At 41.6% G+C, this 19,474-nt stretch overlaps 1 protein-coding gene across 7 annotated transcripts in view; it reads right to left on the bottom strand.

Moving 5' to 3' along the window:
* LOC133082245 (WASH complex subunit 2-like) overlaps positions 1 to 19,474 on the bottom strand; it is a 56,456-nt gene that overhangs the window by 15,459 nt on the left and 21,523 nt on the right. For 6 of the 7 annotated variants that reach the window (XM_061179221.1, XM_061178942.1, XM_061179079.1 and 3 more), the window contains 8 exons: positions 19,272 to 19,331; positions 18,703 to 18,876; positions 16,147 to 16,274; positions 15,025 to 15,111; positions 11,419 to 11,520; positions 9,734 to 9,865; positions 6,418 to 6,584; positions 1,537 to 1,639 (listed from right to left, as the gene is read on the bottom strand). In XM_061179221.1, the coding sequence (XP_061035204.1) occupies positions 1,537 to 1,639; positions 6,418 to 6,584; positions 9,734 to 9,865; positions 11,419 to 11,520; positions 15,025 to 15,111; positions 16,147 to 16,274; positions 18,703 to 18,876; positions 19,272 to 19,331 (953 nt within the window). The remainder of the gene's footprint in view (positions 1 to 1,536; positions 1,640 to 6,417; positions 6,585 to 9,733; positions 9,866 to 11,418; positions 11,521 to 15,024; positions 15,112 to 16,146; positions 16,275 to 18,702; positions 18,877 to 19,271; positions 19,332 to 19,474) is intronic. The other variant, XM_061179141.1, reaches the window with a different exon arrangement.

The following is a 19,474-nucleotide window of genomic DNA, read 5'->3' on the forward strand; positions in this document are numbered from 1 at the left end:
AAAAGAGGAAGTTCTAGGCTCATTTACTGCCATTTCCCTCCTTCACTGTACCCCCTAGGGTACAATGGCCCTCGGGATGTGCAGGCATCGGGGACTGCACATGGTCACCCATGACCACAGTGGGAAGGGGAGAGTCTTCCTCATCAGCAAGGGTGGAGGAGCTGCCTTTTTAGATTCTGTGGCTGCTCCCACATGGGGGGAATCTCGAGGGGTACATCCCTCCTTCCCTGTCTTACATGTCTTTCTGTCTCTAACACGTGCCAATTAGAGTGGTCTGAAGTTGGGGTTGAAGGCCCTCAACAGCAGGCTGTGACTTTGCTTGATTCTTGGCCTTTGAGGCTAACCCAGCTCAGGTGCTGGAGACCCCCCAAGGAGGTCTCCATGGGGTCTAGCCTGAGAAGTTCTAAATTTTCCTTTGGGGCTGATGGAAATTGCCAGTTGGCAATAAAATGCTGCTTGGCCTCACTTTGTTCTGTGTGCACACACTTACATATACCCACATAGAGAACGTGTTGGGGAGGGATGAATGACAGGCCAAAGACAGGATTCCAGTATCCCTAGGTTCCCAGGACAAATATTATCATAATTCCACCTTCCTCTCATTTCTTAATACTCCTTTTGATATAAAAAACATGAAGACTTGCTAAATCTTTTAGCTTAGGCGATCATGGTTAGTGATGCCATTTAAATGTAATCGCTGGAAGGCTATTTAGACTAGATAGGCACTGATGGATTTTTTTTTTCTCATCACATACTTTTAATTTTTTTAAAAAACTTTGTCATAAAAAACACATTTACTATCTTAACCATTTATAAGTATAGAGTTCAGTAGTAGTAAGTATATCCACGTTATTGTACAACCAATCTCCAGAATTTTTTCATCTTGCAAAACTGAAACTCTGTACCCATTAAACAACTCTCCATCCCCCAGCACCCCCCTCAGCCCCTGGTGATCACAGTTCTACTGTTTCTATGAATTTGACTACCCTAGGTACCTCGTGTAAGTAGAATCATACAGTATTTGTCTTTTTGTTGCTGGCTTATTTCACTCAGCATTATGTCCTCAGGCTTCATCCATGTCGTAGCCTGTGTCAGAACTTCCTTCCTTTTTACTGATTCACTATTAATATAAACCAGGACCAAAGCGTTAGTACTGGAAACTTGCTCCTGTAAGGAATAACCTGTACATTAACTGGCCTGGTCTAATGTTAGCAGAATTCCATGCCACCGGGGCTAAGCCCGGCAGTTCCTCCAGGAGTGCAACAGCGCTGTCCCCTGCTCTCCCCTGAGACTCAGACACCTACAACTGACACTGAAGGGGCTGCGTGATATGGAATCCTTTTCTCCAGGCTTTGCACGTGTGCTTCATCTGTAAAATACCACTAACCAGAAGATGTCTATCTAAAACCAGGCAAACGAGTTTTTCCATAAGACTCAGTCTCCAAGGTCAGGTTTTAGGACCTGATTGAGGGAGGCATCAGTATTCATGTAACATCACCTCAGGGTTACTTCCTGGGCCTAAGAGGTTAAGAATACCGTTGTCGCAGGAGGAGCAGATGCGGGAGGAGAGCCAAACAGAGAGCTTCCACTGTCACCATCGTCTTCAAACAGGAGAGATGCTCTCTGGGTCTTCTTTTGGCTATACAAACAAATAAAGAGTCAAATTAAAGGCAAATGTGATTTACAAAATACAGTATTCTTTCTAGGCCACACTGACAGGAACCCACCTACCACCAAAACGCCCGAGTCATCCATTGACCTTACACAGTTGCAGCAAGAAAAACCTTTGAAGTAGGTGCAATTTGTGTCTAGCAAGTCATCACCCGCTGTCTGGCATTCTTGTGTAAAAGCGCGGGGCCCTCCTCATCTTGTCCCTTTGTCAGTTACTTTTGGCTCAAGGTAGGTGCACTAGTTGTTGGCTTTGCCAACGCACACAACACGCTTAGCATTCACAAACGTAGCATTCTCTCTCACCATTTCCTATGGCAGAGGAAGAACCAGGGAGCACCAGTGCCTATTTCCAGAGTGGTCAGGAAGGCAGCTGTCAAGAGATCGCAGGGCCAGAACCTGGTTCAGGCTGTGACCTATGGCCTGGTGCCACCTCAGCCACTTAACCATGTCTTTCCAAGCGCCTCTGTGGGCTTCTGTGCCTTCCCTTCAAACCCTAAACCCATCCCATTCTATCCCCTCCACACAAAGTCTCTAAGAAGCTGGGAAAGCTCATCTTCACTGTTCACCACAGCAATATTCACCCATCTCTACTCCATGTTGGGCAACCACAGCTGAAATCGAGCCACAGCTCTCCTCACCACCTTCCTCTCACCTGTCTTCACCTACCTCCTCACCTAGGCTTCCACACCAGCCCCTAGGGGCAGTCAATAAATGTCTGCCAGAATAAATACTGATCAGGACCTTTTAAGGAACAGAATCATAAAAGTAAAGAAACACAGGGAGGCCTAGCACTGGACGTGGGCAGTCCCAAATAGAAAGTGTTCTAATTACGGAAGGGTCATGTTCTAGTTTCTATACTATGTGATAAGGAACCACCCAACTAGCAGCATACTAGAGAATTATCAAAGTAATGAAAACTCCAAATTCAATGTTAGCTAGATAAAAATAATACTAGTCATTTCAGTATCCATCTACTTACACTAAAAATAATTAGCATATATACCCATAAGTATATGTATCATAATCTTTTCTCTAAGTTTAATTATTAACAAAGCACAATATAAGGTTATTCATTAGTTTAACATTGGATGTCTGCCTACATCGTAAAATTGCCTAAGGATCACTGACTAGGGAACACAACTAACCAAATAGTTGAGTATACTTACACTGGACACTTACACTAAAGGACAGTAAAAAATTAGGTCTACACCCTGAAGAAATTATAAAAACAAAGAGCCATACACAGTCAGGTAAAATCTAATATGCCTTTAAGGATATACACTGATAAAAATGTACACAAATTATAACCAAAATATATGACTACTAAGTGATGATCACAAAATATGACAAAAATAACTACATCAGATGCCTAAAAAGCAAAAACCTTATTAAGCTGCTACAGCAGAAGAAAAATCTTATGCATGATTTTCTGAACAATTTCTAAAAATCAAAACCAAAACCAAGCAATCCACAGAAAATAATCTGATGCCAGATTCTGAAGTTCTAAGCTAGAGAAAAGCTAGTTAGCTTTCTGGACATAGTTACAATAGATAATGACAGTGAGTCCTTAACCTTGGATCTCATTTCACACCCTCGGCACCTGCTGGTTAAATGTGGACATCCCGTGGAGAGCTGTCCTCAGAAGAAAAATATGCAGCTCAGTGAACTGGAGTATTTCTCATTATAAATAATGGGGTAATAAGTATTTTGATTTATTAAAAGGGACAGATGTCAAAACACATTAAGATGTCTATAGAGTTTATGCCCTACACCAGGACACTTTTGAGAGCGAAAGGGAACATTATTAATCACCAGGCTGAAATGACAGGCACAAAGCAGGCCTCTCCAGGCAAGCAAGGATGTTTGAGTGCCCTGCTTACAAGGCACTATTTTGCAACTTTGTTAGGGTCACAAAGCTTCTGTTTCTTTTTTTAGAATGGGTTTGAGTTACAATTTACATACCATAAGATTTACCCTTTAAGTAGTGTACAATTCAGTGACTGTTAGTATATTCACAGAGTTGTGCAACTATCACCATAATCTAAGTTCACAATATTTCCATCAACCTAAAGTGAAAGCCCATACCTGTTCACAGTCACTGCCAATTCTCCTTTCCCCTCAGCCCCAGACAAACACTCATCTACTTTCTGTCTCTATGGATTTATCTCTTCCGGACATTACACACAAATAGAATCATACATGTGGTCTTCTGTGACTGGCTTCTCTCAATTACCACAATATTTTCAGGGTTCATCTGTATTGAAGCATGTATCAGTACTTTATTCCTTCTAATTGCTGAATAAGAGTCCATTGTGTGGATATAACACATTTTGTTTATCCGTTCTACAGTGGATGAACTTTTGAGTTCTTTCCGCTTTTTGGCTATTAAGAATAACGCTATGATAAACATTCACGTCCAAGTTTTTGGGTGGACATTTCTCTTACGCATATTCCTAAAAACTGAAATCGAGTCTTGTGGCAACTCCATGTTTAACTTTTCATGGAACTGCTAGGCTGCGTTCCCAAGTGGCTGCACCATTTTACGTTCCCACCAGCAATGTGTGAGGGCTCCAATTCCTCCGCATCCTCTCCTGCACTTGCTGTTGTCTGTAAAAGATTTTTTTGAGAATCTGATGAAAGCTAGCATTGCTGAAAGCTAGATATTGTGTGTAATTGGTACTGGGACCTACACATGAAACATGTTTCCTGATCTCTAGACCTGTGACCATATGTGTGTGGTGGGGGCAAAGGGAGGGGCTGCACACGTAAACAGGTAACTTCTATACAGTGTAGAAAATGCTCAAGTGAAACAGAGCTGGGGGTGGGGGGTTAAAGATGGAGCCATTTTTGCTTTAGTCTCTAACCCTATTTCTTATCTTTCTCAGCTGTTTGGGTTAAGGAAGGCTTCTCAAAAGAGAGGGCTTAAACTGAGTCTTAAAAGAAGCTGGTCAGGGGCTTCCCTGGTGGTGCAGTGGTTAGGAATCCACCTGCCAATGCAGGGGACACGGGTTCGAGCCCTGGTCCAGGAAGATCCCACATGCTGTGGAGCAACTAAGCCCCATGTGCCACAACTACTGAGCCTGCGCTCTAGAGCCTGCGAGCCACAACTACTGAGCCCGTGCGCCACAACCACTGAAGCCCACACGCCTACAGCCCGTGCTCCACCACACGAGAAGCCACTGCAATGAGAAGCCCGCGCACCGCAACAAAGAGTAGCCCCTGCTCGCCGCAGCTAGAGAAAGCCCGGACGCAGCAACAAAGACCCAATGCAGCCAAAAATAATAATAATAATAAATAAATAAAATGCACAACATTTAAAAAAAAAAAAAAAGAAGAAGCTGGCCAGGGAAGAAAGGAAGGAGAGAGTCCCAGGAGAGAGAGAGAGAGCGAGCAACAAAAATAAAGGAATGAAATGTTATTTCCCCTACACTCATGACGGTAAATTACATTTGCGTGCTTACAATGTACCAGCTATTGTGCTAAGCATTTCATATTTGGATTTCATTTAATCCTCTCAATGATCCTATGAGAGAAGCACTATTATCATTTTTGTTTAACAGATGAGAAAACTCAGGCTCAGAGAGGTTAGGTAACTTGTCCAAGGCTATTCAGAGAGCAACTGGCAGGGCCAGAATTTAGTATCAGGTATTGGGATTCCAGAGCTTACATTCTTAACCAGAGGCCCAAGATACACCCAGGGGTGAAGTCATGGAGCCCAAAGTAGAAATGGTGACATTTGACGAGATCATAGTATTCAGAGACAGAAATATGAGACATTTTTGAATCTATCAATTCAGTATTAAAGCTAAACCACACCAATGCATAGGGTTTACATGTCCAATCAATTGGCTCTTTATGTTACTACCATTCAGTTAAATTTCAAAGTAATCATTTAAGGATCTCAAGAGAAAAAGAAAAAAATACATGTATTTTCAAGGGAGTTATTCTGAATTCACAGCTAATGTGCAGCATATTACAATACCAACCACAGCCCACGCTCACTCTACATCAGGGGTCCCCACCCCCGGGCCGCAGACTGGTACCAGTCCTGGGCCTGTTAGGAACCAGGCCGCACAGGAGGAGGTGAGCGGCAGGCGAGCAGGCGAAGCTACGTCTGCTGCTCCCCATCGCTCGCATTACTGCCTGAACCATGCCGCCCCAACCCGGTCCATGGAAAAACTGTCTTCCACAAAACCGGTCCCTGGTGCCAAAAAGGTTGGGGACCACTGCTCTACATAACCTGCCACCCTTTAGTCCAAGCACTAACGTGCAGGAGCACCTAAGACCAGCTAGGGGTTACCAGCAACTGGTGTGATACAGCACAGCTCTGCAGAGAACCATCTTACTAAACAGGATGTTTCTCAATGCTGAGCAGATTTCTATCCAAATGACAAACTTAAGAAACTTGGACAAAACTTTACATTCTTTAGGGTATCCCAGGGAAAAAACAAAAAAGACAACAAACTGTACTTAAACCCCTAACAAACTAAGAAAAATAGTATTTTAAGGTTAAAAAAAAAAAAAAGATAAGTAGAAGAAATTAGGTAAGGATCCATGAAGAAAAACATTTCCCAGTACCAGGGGAGAATAACTTGCAAGTGAAAATCAAAGACATTCTCGTTTATATGATTACCAGGCGATGAATGATCGGCATGTCACCCCCAGCAGCTGACATCTTGCACATCAAATACCTTCACCTATTACCACGGACACTGATGAAATGACTTCTTACAATGATTGTCTCACCTGTCCTTAGCAATAGCAAACAGATCATCCTCATTGTCCTCCTGAAAGAGGCCGGTCTTTTTCACGGCCTTAATCTCCTGGTCTTGGGTGGTCCCAGAGTCCCTAAGTTCTCCTTTAGACTTGTCAGATGCTGAGTTGGTCTGTGAGTCAGTAATAGTCCACTGGTCCTTAAAAGATAAAATATATGTTAAAATCCTCTGGCCATTTAGATTAAGAAACCTGAGGAGTAAAATAAAATTCACATTTGTTAACCTAACTTGTATTTAAACTAAGTGTATCACTTTCGAGGAAAGCTTATGTCCAAGGCTTTTCATTGAACTCAAATCTAGACAGCTGGGTTCTTTGACCTCACAGACCTTATGGTGTTTCCCTCCATCACTACCTGCCACAGTGTTTCTCTCTCTATGGTCCTGTTCTGTGTTAGGACAAGGGAACTTCTCTACTTTAGAGATCAAAATTAGTTATACAGGGGAATGAGAAGATACAGGAATGTTTAAAAATAAAGAAAGTCAAGAACTCTCAACTTTGGAGGAAAATGATATTTGAATTTAAAAATTTAAAAATCCCAAAGCAAGGTGGGAAAAAAAATGTATAAAAAGCTCATGTAATGTAAACAAGACACAATGAAAGCTGCTAGTGACCCTTTTACCAGAAAATTCTGAATCTGGCTTTTAGAAAGCATTTAAGGAAACCCCACCTGGCTATGCTCACCCCTTCAAATCAAGGATCTCCTGAGCACTTGCTAAGTGGTCCTGGAGTCTAGAGCTTTGTAAATCAAAGTGGGTTCCACAAGCAGCAGCTTCTGTTATACAGAATTTCTACCCCACTTTCTGAATCAGAACCTGCATTTGTCACAGTATGTCCAGGTGATTTCTTCACACATTATAGTTTGAGAAGTGCTCCCCTAGAGCAGGGGTGCTCAACAGCGAGCACATGCTAGAATCCCCAAAAGAGCCTTAGAAACCTCCAGTAACAGGCCATACCCCAAATCAATTAATTCAGAACCTCCAGTGGTGGAAGCCGGTATCAGTACTCTCTAAAGTTCTCCAAGTGATCCCACTGGGCAGTCAAAGCCAAGTCACTGTTCTAGAACCCTGGTTATCTTTACTCTGCAAGTACTTTTGCTCCCTGCTTTAGCTAATATTTTTATTTTCCCTGAACCACAGTAATATTACAGAAGAAAAAATTCAACTGATGGTTGGCCATCACTATAGGGAGAACAACCCACTAAGACTGCTAGAAAGAAAAAAAAAGGAAAATCCATTATAAATTCACAGATTTGAGTAGAAAAAGCAAATTATGTTATGTCATTTTAAGTTGCTTTCAATTAAAAAAAAAATGAACACATCTATAATTTATCTGCCTACATCATACCCTCATAACTTACCTACAATGTTAAAATAGAGTATTATAAAATAGGAAGATTTTTAACACTCACAGTTTTTAGTATCATTATATTTAGTCTTTTTCTGTACAGCTAAATCTGAACAGCTGCTAAACTGTATTCTCAATTGGCTCTGCTAATATATATCTGGATAGCAAATGGAAACATCGTTAAGACTCTTATAAAAAAGGAATTAAACGAGCATAGACCACTCCTATCTTGTCTAGCTACCGATTAACGAAACACAGCAATCATTTAACAAAGTAAAGTGCTGGGAAAACTGGACAGCTATATGTAAAAGAATGAAATTAGAACACTCCCTAACACCATACACAAAAATAAACTCCAAATGGATTAAAGACCTAAATGTAAGACTAGACACTATAAAACTCTTAGAGGAAAACATAGGCAGAACACTCTATGACATAAATCACAGCAAGATCCTTTTTGACCCACCTTCTAGAGAAATGGAAATAAAAATAAAAATAAACAAATGGGACCTAATGAAACTTAAAAGCTTTTGCACAGCAAAGGAAACCATAAACAAGATGAAAAGACAACCCTCAGAATGGGAGAAAATATTTGCAAACGAAGCAACTGACAAAGGATTAATCTCCAAAATATACAAGCAGCTCATGCAGCTCAATATTAAAAAAACAAACAACCCAATCCAAAAATGGGCAGAAGACCTAAATAGACATTTCTCCAAAGAAGATATACAGATTGCCAACAAACACATGAAAGGATGCTCAACATCATTAATCACTAGAGAAATGCAAATCAAAACTCCAATGAGGTATCACCTCACACCAGTCAGAATGGCCATCATCAAAAAATCTACAAATAATAAATGCTGGAGAGGGTGTGGAGAAAAGGCAACCCTCTTGCACTGTTGATGGGAATGTATATTGATATAGCCACTATGGAGAACAGTATGGAGGTTCCTTAAAAAAAAAAAAAAATAGAACTACCATATGACCCAGCAATCTCACTACTGGGCATATACCCTGAGAAAACCATAATTCAAAAAGAGTCATGTACCACAATGTTCACTGCAGCTCTATTTACAATAGCCAGGACATGGAAGCAACCTAAGTGTCCATCGACAGATGAATGGATAAAGAAGATGTGGCACATATATACAATGGAATATTACTCAGCCATAAAAAGGAACGAAATTGAGTTATTTGCTGTGAGGTAGATGGACCTAGAGACTGTCATACAGAGTGAAGTAAGTCAGAAAGAGAAAAACAAATACCGTATGCTAACACATATATATGGAATCTAAAAAAAAAAAAAAAAAAAAATATTGGTTCTGAAGAACCTAGGGGCAGGACAGGAATAAAGACGCAGATGTAGAGAATGGACTTGAGGACATGGGGAGGGGGAAGGGTAAGCTGGGATGAAGTGAGAGAGTGGCATGGATATATATACACTACCAAATGTAAAATAGATAGCTAGTGGGAAGCAGCCACATGGCACAGGGAGATCAGCTCGGTGCTTTGTGTCCACCTAGAAGGGTGGGAGGGTAGGAGGGAGACGCAAGAGGGAGGGGATATATGTATACATACAGCTGATTCACTTTGTTGTACAGTAGAAACTAACACACCATCGTAAAGCAATTATACTCCAATAATGATGTTAAAAAAAAAAGTAAAATAAGGCCTAACTCATTTGAATTAGCATATATTATAATTTGAGGGTGATACTTATTTTATTCCTAAGCATTTTGAAAAGATTAATCTTTAAGTTAATATACTACAATAAATATCTTTCTTCAAGAATAGAAAGACAGTCTTGTGAACATAGTCTTTGGTGACCGAATTTCACTAGATCTAAACAGGCAGAAAAAGAAAAGGTTTAGGACAGCTGTAACTCTTAAATCCATCAAACCATCTCCTACTCTTCTCTAGAAAATAACTTTCAACCTACCTCCTCATCACTGCTGAACAATAAGGCAGATGCTTTCTTTTTGGAAAGCTCAGAGGGCTTTGTTTTCTCTTGGCTCTGAGTTAGTAGAGATGATGACTGCTTCTTAGCAGCTGTAGCCCCAAAAAGATTATCCTACAAAAACAAATGGCAGAAGAGTACGACAACTTTGAACACATAAAACAAAAAACTGAAGACATTCTCTCATGTCAAATTAGTAGAGAATAAGTCTCCAGTCAAGTGAAGAATATATATAACACCTTTTGGGGGAAAAAAAATCACACAATGCTAGTAAATGCCACTTCTCACTTATGTATAAATCCTACAACAACGGCCTACAATCTTCTCTAACTATATTCATCCACAGAAGGGAAACAGATACCATAAAATTCAAAGGCGGAACACCTGGGAGGAAGCAGGAAGGGGAGTAATGTGAGGACAAAGTCATAGAAATAGGAGGGAACCTGGCCCCGCCCAGTCCTCCTGTGAGCCGCTATGCTCATTAGGGAGGGTCCAGAGCCTGCAATTGGCCTGAGAGCAGTACAGCCCCCTGCGGCAGCCAGCAGCCTGCATCTTTCTTTCTATGAATTAGAAACCAGACCAATGCATAAAGAGAAAGATACAGGGAGCTTTCTCTACTCTTTCACATTTATGAAAGACACAAACCTGGGACAGAGGGAAGGAATGACTTGTGTTTCTGATTAATTTCAAAGGGACAATACAAACTTAAGAAATAATTTACTAAATAAAATCACTGGCCTAGTAAGAGCTGATTCTTATAGGTTCAACGGCATTCCCAAAGTACCTATTAAGGTACTTTTATGTAGGTAAAGGGAACAAAACCACAGAACTTGGCCCGAGCCCAAGTTAGACAGAAAAACACTCTTAACAACATACTACAGCAGGTGAACAGTCCTGAAGTGTAAAGACTGGATAAAGGGAGTCTTTAAGGAAAGTGTGGGAAGGTAGGAAAGGCCGTGAGACTAATGAACTGGCACTCACTGGGGATATGAATGACAGAGCTAACATTTACTACACACTTACTATGTGCCAGGCACTGTGCCAATGGCTGTGCATTAGCTGTTTTAGCTGTCACAACGACCCTATATACTATTAAGCCAGATGAGATTCAGAAAGGTTAAGTTACTTGCCCAAGGTCCCTGATTTGCATGTGGTGGAGCTAGGATATGAACACAGGGCTCTGATGCCAAAGCGCATGAGCTCAGCCACCGCACAATACTGCATAAGAGCAAAGGTTTGGTTTGTCTTCCCTCTCATTTCTTTCTCCCACTTTGCTCTCATCCAGCGTGGGAAAGAGAAGCAAGGTGAGGACATGGTTGCCTTCTCCCCTCCACTCCCACTTTACCCAAGACGTTCTTGTAGATCATTGGGTTCCACCCCCTAAAAAGTATTTCTTGAAGGAAGATTTAAAAAGTGAAACCTACAAAGCCTTGCATAGAGCTGGGTCAAGAAATCTAAGGCCCTGCCCATTGTGCAGTTAAGAGAACTTAAGAAAGGAGTCACTGAAATAAAAACTGAAATGTTTTTGTTATATAAGCCTCAGAAAGCTTGACTGCTCCCCTATCACCTTGTTCTACTGTATGAGCCTCTGGTTATAAAGCTACATCAGCAACGGTTTTCTACTAATGGAAAACTTGATTATCTTGTGTTGCAGTAACAATGTTTACCTCTTCATCTTCATCATCGAAAAGCAGGACCGAGGTGGGGAGTTTGCTAGGCAGGAGAGATGCATCTTTCGACTTACTCACACTTTGAGAAGAAAACAAATCCTGTTGGATCAAGATTAAAGTTCCTGGTTAATAAAATATACCAGTTTTTAAAGTATCAGATATAAAACAATGAAGTTTATGACATGATAGCTGCTGTGCATCCAGGTCTCTTTGTCGGAGAGGGAAGCTCGCTGCCACAGTCCTCGAGGAACACTCGTCAGTCCATCCTCACTGTGTGCAGGTGAGAAGGAAGAGACCCACATGTAACTCCACGTGGCCTCACTGGAACCCAGAGGTTTTGATACTCTCACCTGGATGATTAGGGCAGGGGAAATTTTTCCAATCAATTTCCTACCACGCTTAAAAAAATAACTTCCTTTTTCTGTCCAGAGAATCAGAGAGATTAAACAGATTTAATAATGGAAATAGAAGCTAGATTAACAAATTACTGGATCTACGACTCTGCTTTATTTAGTTATATCCTCTTTCCTATAATAAGAGTATAATATGATTTCTTTTAAATAAACACAAATTCAATTTTAACTTTAAAATGTTTGGCCTTCTTGAACGGCAGCTAGGAAATGTTGCAAATTAGAAAAAGATCTGGTAGATTCTGAAGAAATTTCCAAAATGTTATCAAATGTCAGCCTATAATGCAAAGAAAGATCTGCGAACTGAGTTGCATGAATCAGAAACACGAAATAGGATAACTATTCCCTCAGGATGAGAAACTTCAATACACAAGAGACAGGCAAATAGGACAAGAACGTAGTTTCTAAGACCTCTCTGGATAATTTTTTTTTTATCATGGAATCAATGTCTCCTCAAATACAGAGCTAATGACTTCATTAACTGAGAAGAGCTCCACTCAGCCCAGTGGTTTTTGCCTAGGCCCCATGGAGTCCCCATGGGTCTGTTTGGGTAGAAGGGGCCACACAGGGGGAGTCCCAGGCTTCCCATGCCTTTCCTGCATTTTAAGCATTGGCAACATTTCACTTAAAGAAAGGGCTGTGTTAAAAAAAAAAGAAAAAAAAAAAGTAGTAGTAAACCAAAACAAAGAACAAAAACAAATTTCAACATCATTGTTTTGGACCCTTGACTAATATCTTCCTTGGTGTTAGGGAAAAAAAAAGGCTTTCCATTACCTTAAACACCTCCCCAAAATGATTCCACAAGGTAAGCTTTAGCTCCACACTTGAGATATAAAGGGAGGAGTAAATAATCAATCCTTTTGGTCCAAAGCTCTTCCTAGACTGCATTGTTTTACTTCTCCTTGCCTAAAAACCTCGACAATATCCAATAAAAACAATCTGTGATGATACACATGGGACAAAGCCTGTGGTAGTGGATTTAAACCTGTCTGTAAATTCATTTACACTCCTACCATCAGGAAGTGGAGTTGGTGTCCCCTGCCCTTGAACTTGGGCAGGCCTCTGTACTGCCTCAACCAACAGAATGTGGCAGAAGTGACAACGCTGACTTCTGAGGCTAGGTTACAAAAAACAGTACAGACATACCTCATTTTATGGTGCTTTGCTTTACTGTGCTTCACAGATATTGCATTTTCCACATATTCAAAGTTTGTGGCAACCCTGTCTCAAGCAAGTCTGTCAACAACATTTTTCCTACAGCATTTGCTCACTTTGTTTCTCTGTCAAATTTTGGTAATTCTTGCAATATTTCAAACCCTCCACCGGCAAAGATTATGACTTGCTGAAGGCTCAGATGATGGTTAGCATTTTTTAGCAATAAAATATTTTTAAATTAAGGTACGTGCATTTTTTTTTAGACATAATGCTATTGCACACTTAATATAGACTACAGTATAGTACAAACGTAACTTTTATATGCACTGGGAAACCAAAAAATTCATGTGACTCACTTTACTGAGATATTCGTTTTATTATGGTGTCTGGAACCAAACCCGCAGTATCTCCCAGGTACACCTGTACAGCCTCTGTGCAGCTCTCTTGGGAATCTCACTTTGAAGCCTTGAGGCAACACCCTAAGAAGTCCAGCTTCCCTGAAGCTGCCATGCTGGGAGACCACACAGAGACAGAGAGGGACCTCCCAAGAGCCGCAGCTGTTCAAGTCTTTCCCACCCAGGCACCAGACACATGAGTGAGATGACTCTCAGCCTGGCCACCTTCAGACTGGAACCACATGAGAGACCCTAAGTGAAAAATGCCTGGCTGAGCCCAGTCAACTTCTACAACCACAAGAGGTAATAAAACTTATTGGTGTTTTAAGCCACAAAGTTTGGGAGTGATTTGTTTCATAGTAATAAATAATCAGAACACCTTTAGAGTCACTGAAATTGCTCACATTTGGTTTTTTCACTTAGTCAACAACTCCCTGACAGCTTACCAAATACCAAAGCACTAGTCTAGGTGTTAAGGACACAAGCAGGAAACACACCATCCTGCCCTCATGGAGCTTACTCTAGCTGGGACATAGACAGTGAACAAGCAGACATGAAGTGTCACATGGCAATACATACTGTGGGGACAATAAAACAGAAGAGGGGCTAAGGAGCACAGTGTGATGTGTGCTGGCGGGCTTGCTATTGTGCAAAGGGCTGTTGCAGGAGACCTCGCAGGGAACTGGAAAAAGTGAGGAAGTGGGCTATCCGATTCTGGGAAGAGCACTCCCAGAGGGGCAAAAGCCAGCCCAAAGATCTCAAAATGCCTCTGCGCATGATGATGAAGAAGCAGGGAGTGTAGGACAAGACCAGAGTGTGAGGCCCCATCATGCTCTACTTATGTGTCAGGAGTTTGGCTTAACTGGACTTTGCTTAATTCCTATCTTCTGCACACTGGCCACCAATGAAATATAAGCCTCAAGGTTTTATTTCCATCAACAGTGATCACTCTGCCTCCAAAGAGTTGTATGCTCATCCTGGCTACAAGTGCAAAATAACCACAAGAGCTTAACCCAGAGTTCGTAATTTCTTGAAATTACATATAAATTTCTGCCATGCTCCCATCTTTCTCTGTGAAGGGGATTGATTACTGCCCATTACACATTCTCAGATAGGTCTCTGATCCCTTAAAAGCCTGGCCTAAAGTTAGCTCTAAAAGGATCAAGGCCTGTGGAAGTCAGAAAAAGCAGTAACGCTTCTGAGAGTTGTCCCTGCTTCACTGGAAAGGTGCTTCTAGGCAGGGCCCTGGAGGACTGAGGCTGTCTGCAAAGCAGTGCCAGCCGACAAACTGTTAACAGTCTATGCCCACTGTTTAGTGAGACTACTGAAAGAGGAAGCAGTGTGTTGATTTCTGTTCTCGTACAAGCACCTCATTACATTATGGATCAATTAATAGCCTAAAATATGAGTATCCTGAATTTTCCTCCCAGGAGATTCACTGGATTCAAACCCAACAGTGAAAAGTATTGTATACATGTTGCTTTCTCAAGACCATGTGTTCTCAAAACATTATTTTCAAAGAAAGAACTAAAGTACTTAATAAGCCTTATACCTCTACTGAGAACACCCTGAATCAGAAATACTTTCCAATGTCATATCCATGAACTATTTCCCAGAACTAAGAAAAAGAATGAATTCCTTACCTCAGAGTCATCCTCATCTGAAAATAAACCTTTGTGAGTTTTTGTTTCTGACAAGGGCTTGAGATTTTTGCTGGAAGGGAGGGTAACCTTTGTTGGGAAAAAAAAAAAAAATTGAGAGTTAACAAGCCAGACACCTGAAAATGAGGGTTCATTCACTCATTCATTCAAAAGATGTCCTGAATCTCTGCTAGGATAAGGTCCCAGGCCATGCAGCAGGGGAATAAAAACATATGGACCTTGGACATATATCAAGTGCATATAAAGAATTAATGCAAAAAGAGAGGTACCATGAAAAAGAATTTAAAAATTGGTATATGTTAGGAATGAAGGAAGAAACAGTCCTTGTAAAGTAAATTTCTCAGGACAGACAGGACCTGGACATGGGAGATGGTACAAGCAAGAACATTCCAGGCAGAGGGAACTGTGAGAAAAGAGAAAAACAAGATAAAGCAGAGGGCACATCTGGGGGATCAGGGTAGGACAGACTGCCTACCTCATACAGTGCACAAGTGGGACATGTACCTAAGCTGGAACCTAAGGTGGGCATCCTAGGAGCCTGCTGGGTTCTGAATGCTGGCACCTAGGTGGTCAGAGGCAGAGAGGGTCAGGGTTTCAAGCTGTGCAGGATAGCAAGGGAAGGGACAGCAGCCAGAAGAGCTTAAAGAGTGATGGAGATGCAGCCTATTGGCCAAATACAGGTCAATTTGAATTACGATGTTAACTGATCATAACATGCCGAATAGCGAATCTATGATCCTATAGTGATACTAAAAAGGCAGGAAAGAAGGAGAGAAAGCTCTTCTGTTCAGAAGAATGCCAGCTAATTAACATAGAAGAAATGGTAGAAGTAGAACCACATTCTTTTGTTTTCCCCGCCACCAAACATGATAATTGGTTCAGGAAAAGATCACCAGTGGATGTTAAGACCACCGAGGAAGGCAAAATGCAACAACTGCTGAATCTAGGTGCTAGTTATTTGGGTGTTTGTTGTATTCTTTCAACTCTCTGTACGTTTGACGTTTGCTATACACTTGAAAGGAACAATACTTCCCTCTGGGTTCCAGTGAATTAACAAGATGCCCCAAATCTACACTCCCATGTTTAGTCTTCCCTCCTGCTCACCTTTTTTTCTGCTCTTGCTTTATTTTCATCTGTCTGACTTACAGTAGCCTCTGGCAAAGCTGCCGCTTTTTCTTTGAACAGATCTCCTTCCTCATCATCAAAGATACTGGCAGTGGATTTGACTTTGTCTTTAGAAAGAGACCACAGCATAAAATTACACGGAGGTCAAAAATCCCACCACGAAATTCACAGATTAAATATTCTTCTCTCCCAAAGAATAAATAGAAAAAGTATGCTATTGCTTGATTAGTTACAAAGAAATATTAAGTGGATAGATTGGAATTTTTCAAAGAACACAACAGCTACTCCAATGAAATGCAGGACAGACAGTTTAACCATCTGGCTTACACCCTTATCCAAGCAGCAGTACCTTATGCTTAGAGTAGTTTGGACTGGCATAAAGGGTAAAAAGAGACCTACAGAAAGAAAGATCATTTAAGAGTCAACCGCTCTAGGAATCTGAGAAGTGACAGTTGGCTCCTGCTTTTAAAAAGTTAAACTGGGACTTCCCTGGTGGTCCAGTGGTAAAGAATCCGCCTTACAATGCAGGGGACGCGGGTTCAATCCCTGGTCAGGGAACTAAGATCCTACGTGCCGCAGGGCAACTAAGCCTGAGCGCCACAACTATTGAGCTCACGCACTTCAACAAGAGAGCCGCAAATCACAGAGCCAACGCGCCCTGGAGCCCATGCGCCACAACTACAGAGCCCACATGCCCTGGAGCCTGCGTGCCACAACTAGAGAAGAGAAAACCTGCACGCCACAACTAGAGAGAAGCCCACACGCCGCAACAAAAGATCCCGCATGCCTCAACGAAGATCCCACGTGCTGCAACTAAGACCCAACCCAGCCAAAAATAAATAATAAATAAATAAATAATAAAAATAAATAATAAATCTTTTTTTAAAATTAAAAAAAAAAGTCAAACTATACAGAGTCATATAAAAGCAAAAATTGAAACCTCCCACATAATCCCACCTGCCCACCCAAACAAGGTCAGCAGGAAGTTTGACATACATGCTTCTAATTTCCACAAAAGATATACTAACATGTTAACTCCAGTTATTCACAAATATAGCTATAAATGATAACACAATTTGAAGAATGTGTCTTATGATTTGCATTTTTCACTCAATGTACCTAGGGTATCTCTTCCCATATCAACACACATAAAACTCATTCTTTCTCACAGCTTCACAAAATTCCACTGAATGGAAGGACCATAATTTACCCTACTGATGAATATTTGGGGGGGATTCCAACCTTTCGCTACCACAAGCATTGCTGCTCTGAATGAGGTGTGTGTCACTGAAATAGGGCACTGACTCACGAATGTCCCAGGAGAACAGCAGCTGTCAAGGAAAGCGGCACCGACTTACTTGTGATTTCAAATCAGTTAATCCCACCAAGTGAGAGCCCTTCCAAGCCATGAGAGGCACTTACTCCCTTTATTCACTGTCATTTCAGTCGGCCTAGATGTGAGCGTAGTATGTGTCCAGTTTGCACTCTTTCTAAAACCAGGCTATTACTTCCCTCGCATTTCTGCTGCTGTCCTCACTTTCACACCTACTGCTGGAAAGGGAGCTAAGTCCAGAGACCCTGCTTCTCGATGCTTCCTGGTCCACGTAGTCCTTCGGAGAAAAAGCCCTTTGTTGCTCAAGTTGCTGGAAGTTGTGTGCACCTCAGTGGTCTACCCTTCTTTTCTAGAAAGACAACCAATAAACCCAATCCTTAGCTACTCCAAGTGCAACCCATGGACAAGCAATCTCTGCCCACCAGAGAGCCTGTCAGAAATGCAGAATCGCAGGCCCCACCCTAAACCCAGTGAATCGGAATCTGCATTTTGACAAGGGTCCTGGGAGAGACATCTGCTCATTAAATAACAACTGATTCAGAGGAATGACTTCATGAACAAGCCGGCTGAAATCTGAGGGGAGAAGAAAGGAGAGTGTCGAAGTGGCCAAGGAGCTAAAAAGCCTGTTACAGCAGGGAAAGTCAAGGTCACCTGGGCTTTCTGGCACAGAGCGGAGAAGCTGGGAACTGAACAGCCAGCACGAACGTTCTGCTCACGCTCATGTATTTTCCTAAGGACTCTGGAAGAAAGTGTGATTAAAACTTTCTCTCTAACTGAAAAGGTCAAAACTAGCATCTTGGGCAGATATTAGAGGGGAACAGATTTCTCTCTAAACAAGAAAGATAATCCTAGTAATTAGTTTCCAAAGCAGGAAAAATTGGTCCATAAAATCCAGACCTCCAAGGCACCATAACTATCTAAGTAGAGATGAGACAACTCTGACAGGAATGCTTGAGGAGGGATTCTGGCACTGCAAAGAGATAAGGAACTAGATGAACTTCATGCCTTTTTAGGTCAACATTTTTTTTTCTTTTCTTTGTCTGCACCACACGGCTTGTAGGATCTCAGTTCCCTGACCAGGGATTGAACCCGGACCACAGCAATGAAAGCCTGGAATCCCAACCACTAGATCACCAGGGAACTCCCCTAGGTCAACATTCTTTATTTGGTTAAATTCCCAGAAACAGAGGATGGAGCAGTACCTGTCTTGGGAGGTTTGTTACGGGATGCTGCAAAAAAGTCATCATCATTGTCGTCATCATCGAAGAGGCCAGCAGGCGCCGGGAGGTACGAGCTTTTCCCTGGAGTGGGCTGCTCGGGCTTCTGGGCCTCCTTCAGTGACGGAGCACAGGTGGCACCAAACACATCAGTGTCCCCTGTGGGTGGAGGGACAGGACAAACCAGCTGTGAACCAGGGTGGGTGCACTTCCTGACTTTACAGGAGGGGGAAAAAAAAACAGTACCACCACCAAGAACTTGTAGTTTCAGTTCATCCACAAAACACATTAACAGGATCCAACAACCTCCATCCTTTACTGATACAGAATGTCCCACAATGCAGAATAAACTGATCACTCAGACAGAAAAAAGTCCAAGGCCACTGATTTCTAAGGGAATATGAGCTAACACAGGTTAAGTGAGCTCTCATTCTTCGATGCCCACTGAAGTTCTTCATACTCTCCTCCCCAGTCAGTCCTTTGAAGATGACCATCTTAAAAATGACAAAACAACAGTTATATAGTTTTTAAAAACAAACTCTAAGTTATGATACCTAAAAATACAGAAACAGCTCCTGCTGGGATTTTCTTTCCAGGTTTGGAGGATGAAGACGCTAAAATGAGAAACAAAGAGATAACATTTCAACAGAGAAAACAACTTTCCTTGTTAAATGCACCTTCCTAAAATATGTGCAATACAATACACAGCTAATAGGAGAATTTTAAAACTAATTTTTCCTAAAAACAAATATCATAT

This window comes from Eubalaena glacialis, chromosome 1 (genome assembly GCF_028564815.1).
Source record: "Eubalaena glacialis isolate mEubGla1 chromosome 1, mEubGla1.1.hap2.+ XY, whole genome shotgun sequence".
Taxonomy (NCBI): Eukaryota; Metazoa; Chordata; class Mammalia; order Artiodactyla; family Balaenidae; genus Eubalaena; species Eubalaena glacialis.